This window comes from Triticum urartu, chromosome 6 (assembly GCF_003073215.2).
Source record: "Triticum urartu cultivar G1812 chromosome 6, Tu2.1, whole genome shotgun sequence".
In the NCBI taxonomy this organism is placed as follows: Eukaryota; Viridiplantae; Streptophyta; class Magnoliopsida; order Poales; family Poaceae; genus Triticum; species Triticum urartu.
The window spans coordinates 405,112,972-405,127,169 of record NC_053027.1 but is presented as its reverse complement, the minus strand read 5'-3'; the positions used below and the strand labels follow the sequence as shown (position 1 = coordinate 405,127,169).

At 44.3% G+C, this 14,198-nt stretch overlaps 1 protein-coding gene across 21 annotated transcripts; it reads left to right on the top strand.

Annotated features, from left to right (window-relative positions):
- Positions 1-862: 862 nt before the first annotated feature.
- Positions 863-11,764, top strand: LOC125513792 (ubiquitin carboxyl-terminal hydrolase 19-like). 21 transcript variants are annotated; one of them, XM_048678987.1, is made up of 16 exons: positions 863-996; positions 2,029-2,100; positions 3,323-3,386; positions 7,045-7,116; positions 8,266-8,315; positions 8,613-8,690; positions 8,804-9,077; positions 9,189-9,223; positions 9,297-9,382; positions 9,472-9,646; positions 9,726-9,813; positions 9,901-10,058; positions 10,146-10,437; positions 10,534-10,600; positions 10,679-10,785; positions 11,111-11,764. In XM_048678987.1, the coding sequence occupies exons 7-16, from the start codon at positions 8,865-8,867 to the stop codon at positions 11,138-11,140; spliced, it is 1,251 nt and encodes a 416-aa protein (XP_048534944.1). In that variant the 5' UTR covers positions 863-996; positions 2,029-2,100; positions 3,323-3,386; positions 7,045-7,116; positions 8,266-8,315; positions 8,613-8,690; positions 8,804-8,864; the 3' UTR covers positions 11,141-11,764. The 21 variants fall into 21 exon arrangements, with proteins under 21 accessions (XP_048534944.1, XP_048534947.1, XP_048534960.1 ...); XM_048678990.1 differs by having other exon boundaries at positions 3,315-3,386; positions 8,616-8,690; XM_048679003.1 differs by having other exon boundaries at positions 3,315-3,386; positions 11,114-11,764.
- Positions 11,765-14,198: the final 2,434 nt, after the last annotated feature.

Sequence of the window (14,198 nt, the reverse complement as noted above, 5' to 3'; positions counted from 1 at the left end):
TTTTTTTCATTTTCATAATATTGGTGGTCTATTCTTTTCACGCGAACAAAAAAATAGGTCGGGCCAGTGTTGGATGCACGAGCTGACTCAAACACGGAAGCAGATATGGGTGTCCGTAGGGCCGACGCAAACAAACAAAAGATAAACAAAATCACCGTTCATTTGAGTCTGATTAAAGTTTCTCTTACATAAAATTAAAGTTGACTAGGTTGGAGCCTCACTACCGGACACACGAGCACGCGTGTGACCAACTCCTGTAGCACGCACGCCGGATGGACCGGCAGATCAGACTATGCATCTCTCGGTTGTCCCCACTCCCCACCCCAGAGCAGACGGTGGGGAGGCAGCCTGTATCTGAGCCAACCTCGGATGGCAAGGGGCGGAGAGCTTCTTCGGGAGCGCCCTCGTGTCCTCCACCGCGAACGGGTTCACGGGTGCTGGGTTTGTTTTGCGCGCGCATGACCGAACCGCCTGCTCGCCACGCCAGTGTTTTGGTTAGCATCCGCCGACGAGCCATTAAAGGCCTGCTCTCTGTAGCAAGGTCTTAACCTTCGGCTTTGTTTTTAGGGGTTGCTCGTTTGCTTTGTGTGATCGTGTAACGAACTTCCATCTTCCAGATTTGATGCGCCCAGTTTTTGTAGACTAACGGTACTCACGAAAAATATCAGATGAGGAGGATGGGATACATCTGTAATCTATGACTAGCTGCACATGAGCTCTATCTAGTGCAGCGCCGCGTAAAGTTATGAATAGCTGCACATGTTCCCGAAAACATGGGATGATTTAGATCAGCATGATGTCACCCTACTTTATCATTCAGAAAAAAGTAAGCCAAAATTTCAGCGATTTGACCACACAGGGTCCCCGCGCTCTACTGCGGCATTGCCTGCTACAAGGCATCATTAAGCATCAGAATAGCAGAGAGGGATTGAGCGCCACAAGGAGAAGAGGAAAGATAAGCGCGGCGGCCCGCCGCCACACCCAACCCTCCCGCCGGTGAGCCTCTCTTCTCCTCCAGTTTCTCCTGTTCCGCTCCTCCCGCAATAAAAAAACCTCCACTATATCGACGGCGCTGTCAGTCCATCACCACCTAAGCCCAACGCTGCGATGTCGCGTGCTTCCTCCACTCCGCCCGGCCACTCTGTCGGCGCCGGCACTGCCACCTTCGTCTCCTGACTTCTCCGCTGGGTCTGCACCCTTCTCCCTGGGCGGGCAAGGAGAAATCTCAACTTTCTACTACCACGGAAAGGGCGGCTTAGGCCCCGTCTACAAGGTCACGGGTCCGGGCGTCGATGGCAACTCCCGCTCTCTCGCACCTTGCCACCGTGGGGCAAGCTATAGCTTTCACTGCAAATTTACACTCCAGTTATTAGTACTCTGCCGCCGTGGAGTAGTAAACTTGCGACCTGGCTTCTTCAGCGGCCTTACACAGGCTGCCGAGCCTTCCCCGCCGTCGCCTTTCGGGCCGTTCCGAGCCCTCCTTCCTGATTTGGATGGAGTGTAAATTACTGCTCCCTATAGTTGGCTCTGCGAGTCGTTTTTGCGTCTGATTTGTTCGTCTTGTGGTGCTCCAAAATGATGTTTCGGCATTTCCAGCCAGAAAAAAGCGCTGAGAGCATTCCAACGCGAGAAAGGTTGTGCTCGTCCAAAATCTGGCAGCGCCAACCCCGATGGCAGTCTCTTCCAAGAAATTTCTACTACGCCGCCGATTACAACAAAACATTTTTAAGCTCCATAACATGATTTCGCCCTCTGGAGCGTCGCACGCTTCGCTGCTAAGCTTGGCTCTTCAACTTTTCTCCCCGAAGGATGTAAAGATCCTTTTTTCGAGGGGAGCGCGTAGAGATCCACATATATGCGCAATGTCACATGGCTTTGATCCGTGTTAATCTTTTATTTGACATGTTTGATCCATGTTAATGTGGACAGAACCATGGGATAAATTAACTTTTGTTACCAGTTTCTTCTTTTGTACTAAGATGAAATAGAGTCATGATTGGAGTTTGTTTGTTTTTTTCTACCTTCAAGAGTAACAGCAGATCAGCTCCCAAGAAGGCTAGGGTTCAAGCCACCTCTTCTTCGGGAGAGTATAATCTGAAGGTTTTATTCTTCACACACTCCTTTCTGATTACTAGCTTAAAGTCTTGATTCTGTCTCTCTCTCTCTCTCTCTCTCCCTCTCTCTCTGGAGTATGTAATTTTCTGTTTACCAGCATAAGAACCTGTCAACCCTTGTTCTCACTCATCTCCCTCTCCGATACAAGACATTGCATATTTGTACTACATATAAAAATGTAGAATGCGCTCAAGGTGGTTTGATCGCTGGACTGCAGACTGCTCCTGGCGCTTGTAGGCTGGAGTAGCTTCCTTTCCTTCCTTGTATTGAAAACTTAGCTGTATGCATGTTTGGTGCAACTGTATTAAGTAGTTGGAGGTGCTTTGAACTTTAGAGCTCTTTTTCTAGTTAGTAGCCTCATGAACATGCTCTGCATGCTGTTATGCTTGCTCTGGTTTCGTTAATGAAATGGAACCTTTTGCCCTCCTTATAGTCTAAAAATAAAAATGTAGACCCTCTAACAATAAATGTAAAATACCCCAAGTGTTCCAATGTTCAACTTTGAGGATAAAAATCATACTGTACTCACACAAGAATCAAGTATTACTTTTATAACTTGCAATGTCCATATCCAATCAAAAAAAAGATGTTACCAGACCTATTGCCCCTTTGGCTATAGCAAGGCCTTGAACTCGGGCGTTCAGACCCGACGAATATCCTTTTTTTAGTCAATCCAGAATATCAGTGCATTCAAACATAATCATTTTTTTGACATTTCATTAATACATTTGGATTTATTATCATAGATAGTGTTTGAGATCCAAGTGATAGTATCAGGGCAGACTTAGCTATTGTTCCGGAAAAATGGCTTCTCATTTGGTCAATAAGTAGTACAATAATGTGTGGATTGTGTGATACAAAATACCTTTTTTTTTGCGTGGATAAATAATACTTGTTGTTCCGTTCCAGTTTAAAAGCACTACCTGATCCTTGTGTGACTACGGGCGAAGTTTTCCACAAGATTTTTATGATCAATGTTGAACATTGGAACACGATCGTTTATTTTGTGGGGAGGGCGTAGAGATCCACTTGTATGTGTAATGTCACACTTCCGTGTTAATCTTTTAGTTGGCATGTTTGATCCATGCTAAGGTGGACAGTACCGTAGGATTAATTAACTTTTGCTAGCAGTTTCTTCTTTTGTACTAAGATGAAATAGAGTCATGATTGGAGTTTGCTTGTTTTTCTCTACCTTCAAGAGTAACAGCAGACCAGCTCCCAAGAAGGCTAGGGTTGAAGCCGCCTCTTCTTCGGGACAGTCTAAACTGAAGGTTTTATTCTTCACGCACTCCTTTCTAATTACTAGCTAAGAGTCTCTCTCTCTCTCTCTCTCTCTCTCTCTCTCTCTCTCTCTCTCTCTGGAGTATGTAATTTCTGTTTACCGGCATAAGAACCTGTCAACGCTTGTTCTCGCTCATCTCCCTCTCCGATACAAGACATTGCACATTTGTACCACATATAAAAATGTAGAATGCGCTCAAGGTGGTTTGATCGCTGGACTGCAGACTGCTCCCGGCGCTTGTAGGATGGAGTAGCTTCCTTTCCATGATTGAAAACTTAGCTCTATGCAATTTTGGTGCATCTGTAATAAGTAGCTGGAGGTGCTCTGAACTTTTGAGCTCTTCTTCTAGTTAGTAGCTTCATGAACATGCTCTGCATGCTGTTACGCTTGCTCTGGTTTCGTTAATAAACCCGGGGGGCTTTTGCCCTCCTTATAGTCTAAAAATAAAATGTAGATCCTTTAACGATAAATGTAAAACGCCCCAAGTGTTCCAACGTTCAATTTGAGCGTAAAAATCCTACTGTAGTCACACAAGGATCTGGTAGTGCTTTTATTACTTGCAATGTCCATACCCAATCAAAAAAAGATGTTACCAAACAAACCCGGCCTATTGACCCTTTGGCTATAGCAAGGCCTTGAACTCGGGCATTCAAACCGGACCAATATCCCTTTTTTTGTTCAATCTAGAATATCAATGCAATCAAACTGAATAAATTTTTGGACATTTCATTAATACCTTTGGATTTATTATCATAGATAGTGTTCGAGATCCAAGTGATAGTATCAGGGAAGACTTAGCTATTCTTCCGGAGAAATGGCCTTCTCATTTGGTCAATAAGTAGTACAATAATGTGTGGATTGTGTGATACGGAATACCTTTTTTTTGCATGGATAAATAATACTTGTTGTCGCATTCCAGTTTAAAAACACTACCTGATCCTTGTGTGACTACGGGCGAAGTTTTCCACAATATTTTTATGCTCAATGTTGAACATTGGAACACAATCCTTTTTTTCACGGGGGAGGGTATAGAGATCCACTTGTATGTGTAATGTCACACGGATTTTATCCGTGTTAATCTTTTATTTGACATGTTTGATCCATGTTAATGTGGAAAGTACCATGAGACTAATTAACTTTTGTTAGCAGTTTCTTCTTTTGTACTAAGATGAAATAGAGTCATGATTGGAGTTTGCTTCTCTGGAGTATGTAATTTTCTGTTTACCACAACCTGTCAACGCTTGTTCTCACTCATCTCCCTCTCTGATACAAGACATTGCACATTTTACCACATATAAAAATTTAGAATGCACTCAAGGTGATTTGACCGCTGGACTGCAGACTGCTCCTGGCGCTTGTAGGCTGGAGTAGCTTCCTTTCCTGTATTGGAAACCTAGCTATATGCAATTTTGGTGCATCTGTAATAAGTAGCTGGAGGTGCTTTGAACTTTGCTCTTCTTCTAGTTAGTAGCTTCATGAACATGTTCTGCATACTGTTACGCTTACTCTGGTTTCGTTAGTGCAATGGAACCGGGGAGCTTTGGCCCTCCATATAGTCTAACAATAAAAATGTAGACCCTCTGACGATAAATCTAAAACGCTCCAAGTGTTCCGGTGTTCAACTTTGAGCGTAAAAACCCTACCGTAGTTACACAAGGATCACGTAGTGCTTTTATAACTTGCAATTTTCATACCCAATCGAAAAAAGATGTTACCAAACAAACACGACCTATTGACCCTTTGGCTATAGCAAGGCCTTGAATTCGGGTATTCAAACCCGAGTAGCCGACCAATATCCCTGTTTTTTGTTCAGTCTAGAATATCAATGCATTGAAACTGAATATATTTTTGGACATTTCATTAATACCTTTGGATTTATTATCATAGATAGTGTTCGAGATCCAAGTGATAGTATCAGGGCAGACTTAGCTATTGTTCCGGAGAAATCGCCTTCTCATTTGGTCAATAAGTAGTACAATAATGTGTGGATTGTGTGATAAAGAATACCTTTTTTGCCGAAAAAGGGTTTCCCCCCGCTTTGTATACAAAGCAACCAACCGAACCATACAGAGATAGGTGTTGGGGCGGAAGCAGCACAGTCACGCCCAAAAGAAACGACAGAGAAAGAGCAAAAGAAACAAATGCCGACAACGGCGGATCAACAAAAACGAAGAAGCCTCACGATCGCTGCGCCCACCGGGATCTTCCACTAGGCTCCAAGACTCCGAAGCGCCGGCACCTATCAACACCTCCAAGAAGGATCGCGACGATGACGACACTGCTGCCAAGGGTTTCCCCCGGTACACGACGAGGCGAGAGGAAGGGTAGCCCCCGACGCCCTCCCGGAAGGTCAGGTGGCACCCATAGGCGCCACCGCGCCGGTGTTGGCCACGCCGACAGGGGTTTCCCCCGATCCCAACCCGCACCTCGGGCGCTCCGGATCCAGCCACCAAACCAACCACCACCATGCGCCAACGCGGTCATGAGGCCCCCACGCCGTCTCACCACGGCACCGCGAAGTGAGGACAGCGCGGCGAAGAATCAGAGCCGGGACTAGGGCATCAGCACCGTCGGCACGCGGGAGGGCCCCACCTCCACCGTCAGCGACGGTAGGCATCTGGACGCAATAGCAGGAGCACACCAGGCCCGTGGGCCCACAGGCCCGGCCGAGCCCTTGTGGGCCCGTAAAGCTCCCGCCTTCGCGCCGCTGCCAGCACGCCATCGGCGCCGACGCCCCATATCCGAGCCGCTCCTCCTCCTCACCGCGCCGCAGACAACGAGGCCACGCCGGGGGGGCGGCCCGCTAGGACCCAGATGGGGCCCGCCAGGCCCAGATCTGGGCCGGGGGCGCGACGTCGGCCACCCCGCACCACCACGCCGCCCCGCCGCCAAGGAGCAGCGCCGCCACCACATCCGCCGCCGGCCACCCCGCCGGATCACCGGACCCCCGCCAAGCCGAGCGACACCGCCACCGCCCCCCTGCCCCGGGCCAGGAGGATGCGCGCGGGGAAAGGAGATCCTGCCGCCGCCGGCACCCCCTGGGCCGGAGCCGGGGGCGCCCGCCGGCGACGGCAGGGGAGAGGAAGAGGATGCGAAGCCGAGCGGAGAGACGTAGGGGCCGCCCCGGCCGCCTCCCGGGGAGGCGGCGCGAGGGCGGAAGGAGGGGCGGGGAAGGAAGGGCGGGGGAGGGGGGCGGATTCGGGCCGCGCGCCGGCGAGGGCGGCCGGTTCCCGCCGGAGACGGGCAGGGGAGGTGGCGGTGGCGAGGGTTTCGGGGGTGGGAGCGGGTCCGTTTTGTTCAAGAATACCTTTTTTTGCGTGGATAAATAATACTTGTTGTTGCATTCCAGTTTAAAAGCACTACCTGATCCTTGTGTGACTACACGCGAAGTTTTCCACAAGATTTTTGTGCTCAAAGTTGAAGATTGGAACACAATCCTTTTTTTCACAGGGGAGGGTGCAGAGGTCCACTTGTATGTGTAATGTCACATGGATTTTATCCGTGTTAATCTTTTATTTGACATGTTTGATCCATGTTAATGTGGACAGTACCATGAGATTAATTAACTTTTGTTAGCAGTTTCTTCTTTTGTACTAAGATGAAATAGAGTCATGATTGGAGTTTGCTTGTTTTTTTCTACCTTCCAGTCTAACAGAAGATCAGCTCCCAAGAAGGCAAGGGTTCAAGCCACCTCTTCTTCGGGACAGTCTAATCTGAAGGTTTTATTCTTCACGCGCTCCTTTCTGATTACTAGCTTAGAATCTTGATTCTGTCTCTGGAGTATGTAATTTTCTGTCTAGCAGCATAAGAACCGGTTAACGCTTGTTCTTACTCATCTCCCTATCTGATACAATACATTGCACATTTGCACGTCATACAGAAATGTAGATCCTCTAATGGTAAATATAAAATGCCCTGAGAGTTCCAATGTTCACCGTTGAGCGTAAAAGCTTATGGAATACTTTGCCCGTAGTCACACAAGGATCTGGTAGTACTTTTAAACTGGAATGCAACAAGTATTTTTTATCCATGCAAAAAAATAAGTATTCTGCATCACACAATCTGCATATTATTGTACTACTTTTTGACCAAATGAGAAGGTCATTTTTCCTGTACAGTAATGAATCCAAAGGTATTAATAAACCCAATATATGATTCAGTTTGAATGTACGATATTCTGGATTGACTAAAAAAGGGATATATGAAGTTCAACGCCTTACCATAGCAAAAGGGTCAATAGGTCCGGTTTGCTTGGTAACATCTTTTCTTGATTGGGTATGGCCATTGCAAGGTCTAAGGAAGAATATTATCTTCTTAATTTAGTTTGGTCATTGCAAGTTCTTCATTAAGCTGTCCCTTGTAAATTTGTTAGCCGACCTTCTGCTAACTACATGTATTTTTCTGTTTTTGGAGTACTGAATTTTGTGTTTTATGTGCCTGTGCATGGATATGTAGAGTTGCAGCTCATTTTTTTTTTTGAATGATTTGAAGATTGCTCACCATGCCTGCCGCGCAGTTAGAGCTGCAGCTCATGTTACTGCACACACCATGAAAAACTCACAGGATACCACTCGCAAAAAGAAAAGAAACTCACAGGACACAGCGAGCTCGAGCTTATTTTCTGTACTTCCTTCTTGCCTGACTTACACAACTCTTGTTTATGGGCATATTATACTACTCAAAGCAAATGCTACTGCTTAAACTGGTGCAGCCCACATTCCCACCACTCCCGCCAAACAACTACCACGCACTAACTAATTAATCTTTAGCTTGTCTTACATATCCTAGCAGGCTAACACAGTTATTTCTACCCAAGAATTTTATAGTTCTTGACTTGGTATATTCTGATACAGTTATTTTTACTGTAGACTTTTGAGTTATTCTGGTACAGTTCCCAATACTCAGGTTGCCTTAACTTGTGAGTAACCTGTCTTCTTAACCTCTTCCACTTAATAACTGAAATGTCACCTGACTTGTATGATTCAATTTAGATAAAATTTGCAAGACATGGTTTGAATAGTTTCTCGGATGATGAATAGTGTCTACTTTTAATTGGTAGTTTTATATATAATTTACTTTGAGTTGTTAGCTTTAGATATTTACAAAACATCGTTTGAAAAGTGTTGCCAGATGATGAATAATTTTACTACTCAAATCAAAGTACCGAGGGTGATTAAACCCAACAGTAACCACACTGCCTGTTGGACTTGTGCAGCAGGGTGAACGCGTTGTCCCCAAGATCAACGTACCGAGCATGATTTAGCATCATGGAAGCTGATAAGGATAAATCTATGTAAGTGTTCTGGTGTTCTGTCTTCTATTTTAGTTCTGATCGCAATTTTCAATTTTCTTGTAACCTCTCTCTCTCTCTCTCTCTCTCTCTCATATATTGAATTGTATGTGTAGGCATAAACTGAGGGTTCGTATCTAGTACGACTGTAGTCACAATGGTTGTTCATGTGAGAAAATGGGTGATGTGGACAAAGAAAAGGATATTGACAGAAAGTCATATACATGGAAAGACCTCCATTCTGACTTGCACAACTGGGCCATTTATGACTCCAAACAACACATAATTGTCTTCAAAGAATTGAAGATGGAAAACGGAGAGGATGACTTGGTGTTTGGAGAACTTGAGAAAAACATCAGCGTGCACGTTATTGTGAAGGATAAGAACAATGTGAGTGAGGTGTATGATTTATTAATCGATCATCTATATAAGAGCATAAATGTAATCTTTTTGCTTAGCTTAAATCCTAACTTAGTATTCAACTTATATCATTTTTTGCAGCGCAAACCCATGGGACATCTAAATAAATCCCTCAAGTACAACCTTACACCATTAATTTTCACCATAAGCAATGTCTTTTTTTTGCTGTTCTAACTATATTTTTTTCAGTTGTTATGCAAATTCAGTCCTACAATGCTTAAAGGCCACTGAAAGTTTTTCGAAGTATCTTTCTGGAGATGATTATGGGAAAACATGTGAGTTTTAGTATTTGACATCCTTGTATCTACATGTAGCCAAATGCGTAAGTTATACAATTAACATATCATATGGTTTGTTTGTTCAGGTCCTGAAGAGGGTGATTTGTGTGTATCTTGCTGTTTGCAAAGATACCTTCTAGAGGACTTACAAAGTTCAACAGCTTTTCTTCCTACTATGATTCTTAATTGTTTGGAAGATTTAGGTGATGACTTTAAGAATAACCGTCTTGGTTCTCAGTTCAGCGCTGATGAATTTTTGTGGTGGGTATCTAGTTTTGCTTTTTTGCTTTCTGTGCTAGATTTCAACTCTAGTAACTTAAATGGGTGAGTTTCTGTGTAGCGCAATATTGTCAAAATTTCCTGCAGAGAAGCACCCCAAAAATATAGACATATATGAGCAGCTATTTTCTGGAACATTACTAACAGAGGTATATTTTGTTTTGTTCTAAATTCATAACCATAGTAATCTTTTGTTACAACAAAAATATAATTGTATATATTGCGTATCTTTGAAGCATGTATGCGAATGTGGATTCAAAAAGGCAGGCGAAACTAGAGATTTCCAGATGTTGGAAATTCCTATCAAGCTTGAGGATCAAGTTGGCTTCAAAAGCTTAAAAGAATGCATGGATGCGTTCACTATGAAAAAACCATTGAATTCTCGATGTGAAGGGTAAACACTTGTGTGATAATATTTTCATAAATGCCCATGATAATTTATTGATGAGTCACATGATCCAATTTGTGGATTTCAATGCAGATGCTCACTCCACAAAAAGAGTGAGGAAACTCGAATCGTGGCTTGTCCAGAAATATTGATCATATGTCTTGGTCGACCTGTTGGTACTGGTGAAGGTTCTACTAAGCTCGTACATGATGTTGACTGCCCCATGGATTTCGACTTTTCACCTTATGTGAGTGCTAATGGAGGAGTCGAACAAAAGTATGACTTATATGGAGTCATTCATCATAGGCAGTATGGCCCAAAAGGTGGGCACTATTGGTGCTTCACCAAGTATAATGGAGAATGGTACGAGATCAATGACGAACGGGTATGTTCCGTGTTTGATTCCCGTAATTTGCTTTGACTATTTGCAAGCTTTGTTTACAGTCTAAAACTAATATTTCTAACTCGGGTGTATTTGCAGGTTACATCTATCACTAAGGAGGGTGTAGAAAAGAAAACAAAGAAAGTTATATCTTTTTCTATAAAAGGTATCTAAGAAGTTTCAGAACTGATATATCCTTTCATAGAACTTCCAAGTCTAAGATTTTCTTCATTTCCATTTCCAGGAAAATGGGAGAACATTCTGAACCACATGGCGAGCGTGCAACTGAAGACGACATCCCAAGACGGACGGACGCTGATCCCTTACTTTTCAGGCCCCCACCTGATGAAGGTATGGTCCCAAAGGTTGAAATATCTTAATTATGGATAGATGAACATTTTCCATATTCTGACATATTTTCAAGGAAATCTTAGCTGTGAAAAACAATGCTGTGTAAATATATAAATAAAAAAATGCTATGTAAATATATAAATAAAACAATGCTACGAAAATGCCTATCGGTTTTCTTGTCAATGCTTTTTGTGTGTGCAAATAATTGCGTGCAGCACAAAAAACATATATTAATTGAAGTTGTGTAAAACTTGGCCTTTCATGCCATTTGTTTTAATGAGTGCGGTTTCGTTTGCTTGATACACTTTTTATGTACGTTTTCTAGCAGATACCCCCAGCCTATCTGATAAGTTGATTAAAGGACGCTTCTTAAATCCTTTTATGGACACGAATCAACGTTTGACAGAGAAGTACGTCATAGTAGAAGATTGTCCTCCCTCAGTGATAATTGAGAGGATAAATGAAAAACTTGAGGGTTGTACCAAAAAGAAACACAAGTTCATTGTGCCAGAGTTGGGAGATACAGTTTATGATGAAGAATTGCAAGCATACTGTTGCCTTAGGGGGGATGGTTTCAAAACATACTGTTCCACCAAAAAAGCAACTAAAGCAAAAGCAAAGCAAATTTACGAATTTCTCACAGCTATCCGAGCACACTTCTATGACACGTCAGTGGACAAGAGGGGGTTATTTTATGAGCTGACTCCATTGTTTATTAAACCTTATCTAATTGATGGCATAGTGGATATAGTGTGTATTCTACTCCAAGCGACAAGATGGTCATTTGGTGTCAACGTTGATGCTAAGGGATTGATAATTGGTCCTGTGTGTGCGACTTGCAGTAAACGTCTTGCCTATCCTGGCCGACGTGTTTCATGTTATATAGATGGGTTGCAAGCCCGGATATGCGTACAAGTTGTTGTAGAGATACATCTTGGAGGAGAAGAAATACAAAAGGTAAAAGAAGATAAAGATTACATGAGTATCTTGTCTAACTACTACTCATGTGGTTAGCCAGGGTCTCCTCTCCTTGTACGTAAGGTATATACGTGAAGATTATATCACGTTTAACATCCTCCCTTAATCACAACTTCATCAAGTTGAGATTATGCTTGAAGTCCTCAAAACTTCTTGTGGGTAAAGCTTTGGTAAAGCCATCAGCAACTTGGTCTTGAGAGTGAATAAATTGAATATCCAGAAGTTTGTTTGCAACTCTTTCTCGAACAAAGTGAAAATCTATCTCAATGTGTTTAGTTTTGGCATGAAAAACTAGATTTGCTGACAAGTAGGTAGCACCTAGATTATCACACCATAAACATGGAGCTCTAGTGCTTTTCATACCTAGTTCCTTTAGGATTGACTGCACCCATATGATTTCTGCTGTTGCATTTGCCAATGCCTTATATTCTGCCTCTGTACTGGATCTTGAAACTGTAGCTTGCTTCCTTGCACTCCAAGATATTAAATTAGGTCTAAAGAAAACTGCAAAGCCACCAGTTGAACGTCTGTCATCTAGACATCCAGCCCAATCAGAGTCAGAGAAGGCACTGATAAGTGTAGAGGATGACTTGCTGAAATTTAGGCCAACATTCAACGTATTTTTCACATATCTTACTATACGTTTTGCAGCAGTCATATGAACAGTGGTAGGTGCATGGAGAAACTGACATACTTTGTTGGAAATATGCCTAGAGGCAATAATAAAAGCATTATTATTATATTTCCTTGTTCATGATAATTGTCTTTATTCATGCTATAATTGTGTTATCCGGAAATCGTAATACATGTGTGAATAATACAGACACCAACATGTCCCTAGTAAGCCTCTAGTTGACTAGCTCGTTGATCAACAGATAGTCATGGTTTCCTGACTATGGACATTGGATGTCATTGATAACGAGATCACATCATTAGGAGAATGATGTGATGGACAAGACCCAATCCTAAACATAGCACAAGATCGTATAGTTCGTTTGCTAGAGTTTTCCAATGTCAAGTATCTTTTCCTTAGACCATGAGATCGTGTAACTCCCGGATACCGTAGGAGTGCTTTGGGTATACCAAACGTCACAACGTAACTGGGTGACTATAAAGGTATACTACGGGTATCTCCGAAAGTGTCTGTTGGGTTGACATGGATCAAGACTGGGATTTGTCACTCCGTATGACGGAGAGGTATCACTGGGCCCACTCGGTAATGCATCATCATAATGAGCTCAAAGTGACCAAGTGTCTGGTCACGGGATCATGCATTACGGTACGAGTAAAAGTGACTTGCCAGTAACAAGATTGAACGAGGTATTGGGATACCGACGATCGAATCTCGGGAAAGTAACGTATCGATTGACAAAGGGAATTGTATACGGGGTTGCTTGAATCCTCGACATCGTGGTTCATACGATGAGATCATCGTGGAGCCATGTGGGAGCCAACATGGGTATCCAGATCCCGCTGTTTGGTTATGACTGGAGAGTCGTCCTCGGTCATGTCTGCTTGTCTCCCGAACCCGTAGGGTCTACACACTTAAGGTTCGGTGACGCTAGGGTTGTGAAGATATGTATATGCAGTAACCCGAATGTTGTTCGGAGTCCCGGATGAGATCCCGGACGTCACGAGGAGTTCCGGAATGGTCCGGAGGTAAAGAATTATATATAGGAAGTGCTGTTTCGGGCATCGGGACAAGTTTCGGGGTTATCGGTATTGTACCGGGACCACCGGAAGGGTCCCGGGGGTCCACCGGGTGGGGCCACCTATCCCGGAGGGCCCCATGGGCTGAAATAGGAGGGAACCCAGCCCATAGTGGGCTGGGGCGCCAGCCCCTATAGGCCCATGCGCCTAGGGTTTCCACCATGGAAGAGTCCATGTGGTGGAAGGCACCCCTAGGTGCCTTGGGGGGGAGGAAACCTCCCCTTGGCCGCCCCCCCCCCTAGTAGAATCTCATCTACTAGGGCCGGCGCCCCCCCCCCCCATGGCACCCCTATATATAGTAGGGGGGGAGAGGAGGGATTTACAACCAGCCCCTGGCGCCTCCATCTCCCCCCGTTACGTCTCTCCCTCGTAGTCTTGGCGAAGCCCTGCTTCTGTGACGCCCTGCATCCACCACCACGCCGTCGTGCTGCTGGATCTTCAATCAACCTCTCCTCCCCCCTTGCTGGATCAAGAAGGAGGAGACGTCTCCCGTCCCGTACGTGTGTTGAACGCGGAGGTGCCGTCCGTTCGGCGCTGGTCATCGGTGATTTGGATCACGTCGAGTACGACTACATCATCACCGTTCTTTTGAACGCTTCCGTGCGCCATCTACAAAGGTATGTAGATGCATCCGATGACTCGTTGCTAGATGAACTCCTAGATGATCTTGGTGAAACGAGTAGGAAAATTTTTGTTTTCTGCAACGTTCCCCAACAGTGGCATCA

What these genes read in the sequence shown, in the direction of transcription:
- LOC125513792 (XM_048679000.1), top strand. Translation starts at nt 8,865, where the DNA reads ATGGGTGATGTGGACAAAGAAAAGGATATTGACAGAAAGTCATATACA. An exon ending in CATCTAAATAAATCCCTCAA is followed by an intron (nt 9,224 to 9,296) that starts GTACAACCTTAC and finishes TATTTTTTTCAG; the next exon opens with TTGTTATGCAAATTCAGTCC. An exon ending in CAGGCCCCCACCTGATGAAG is followed by an intron (nt 10,786 to 11,110) that starts GTATGGTCCCAA and finishes TACGTTTTCTAG; the next exon opens with CAGATACCCCCAGCCTATCT.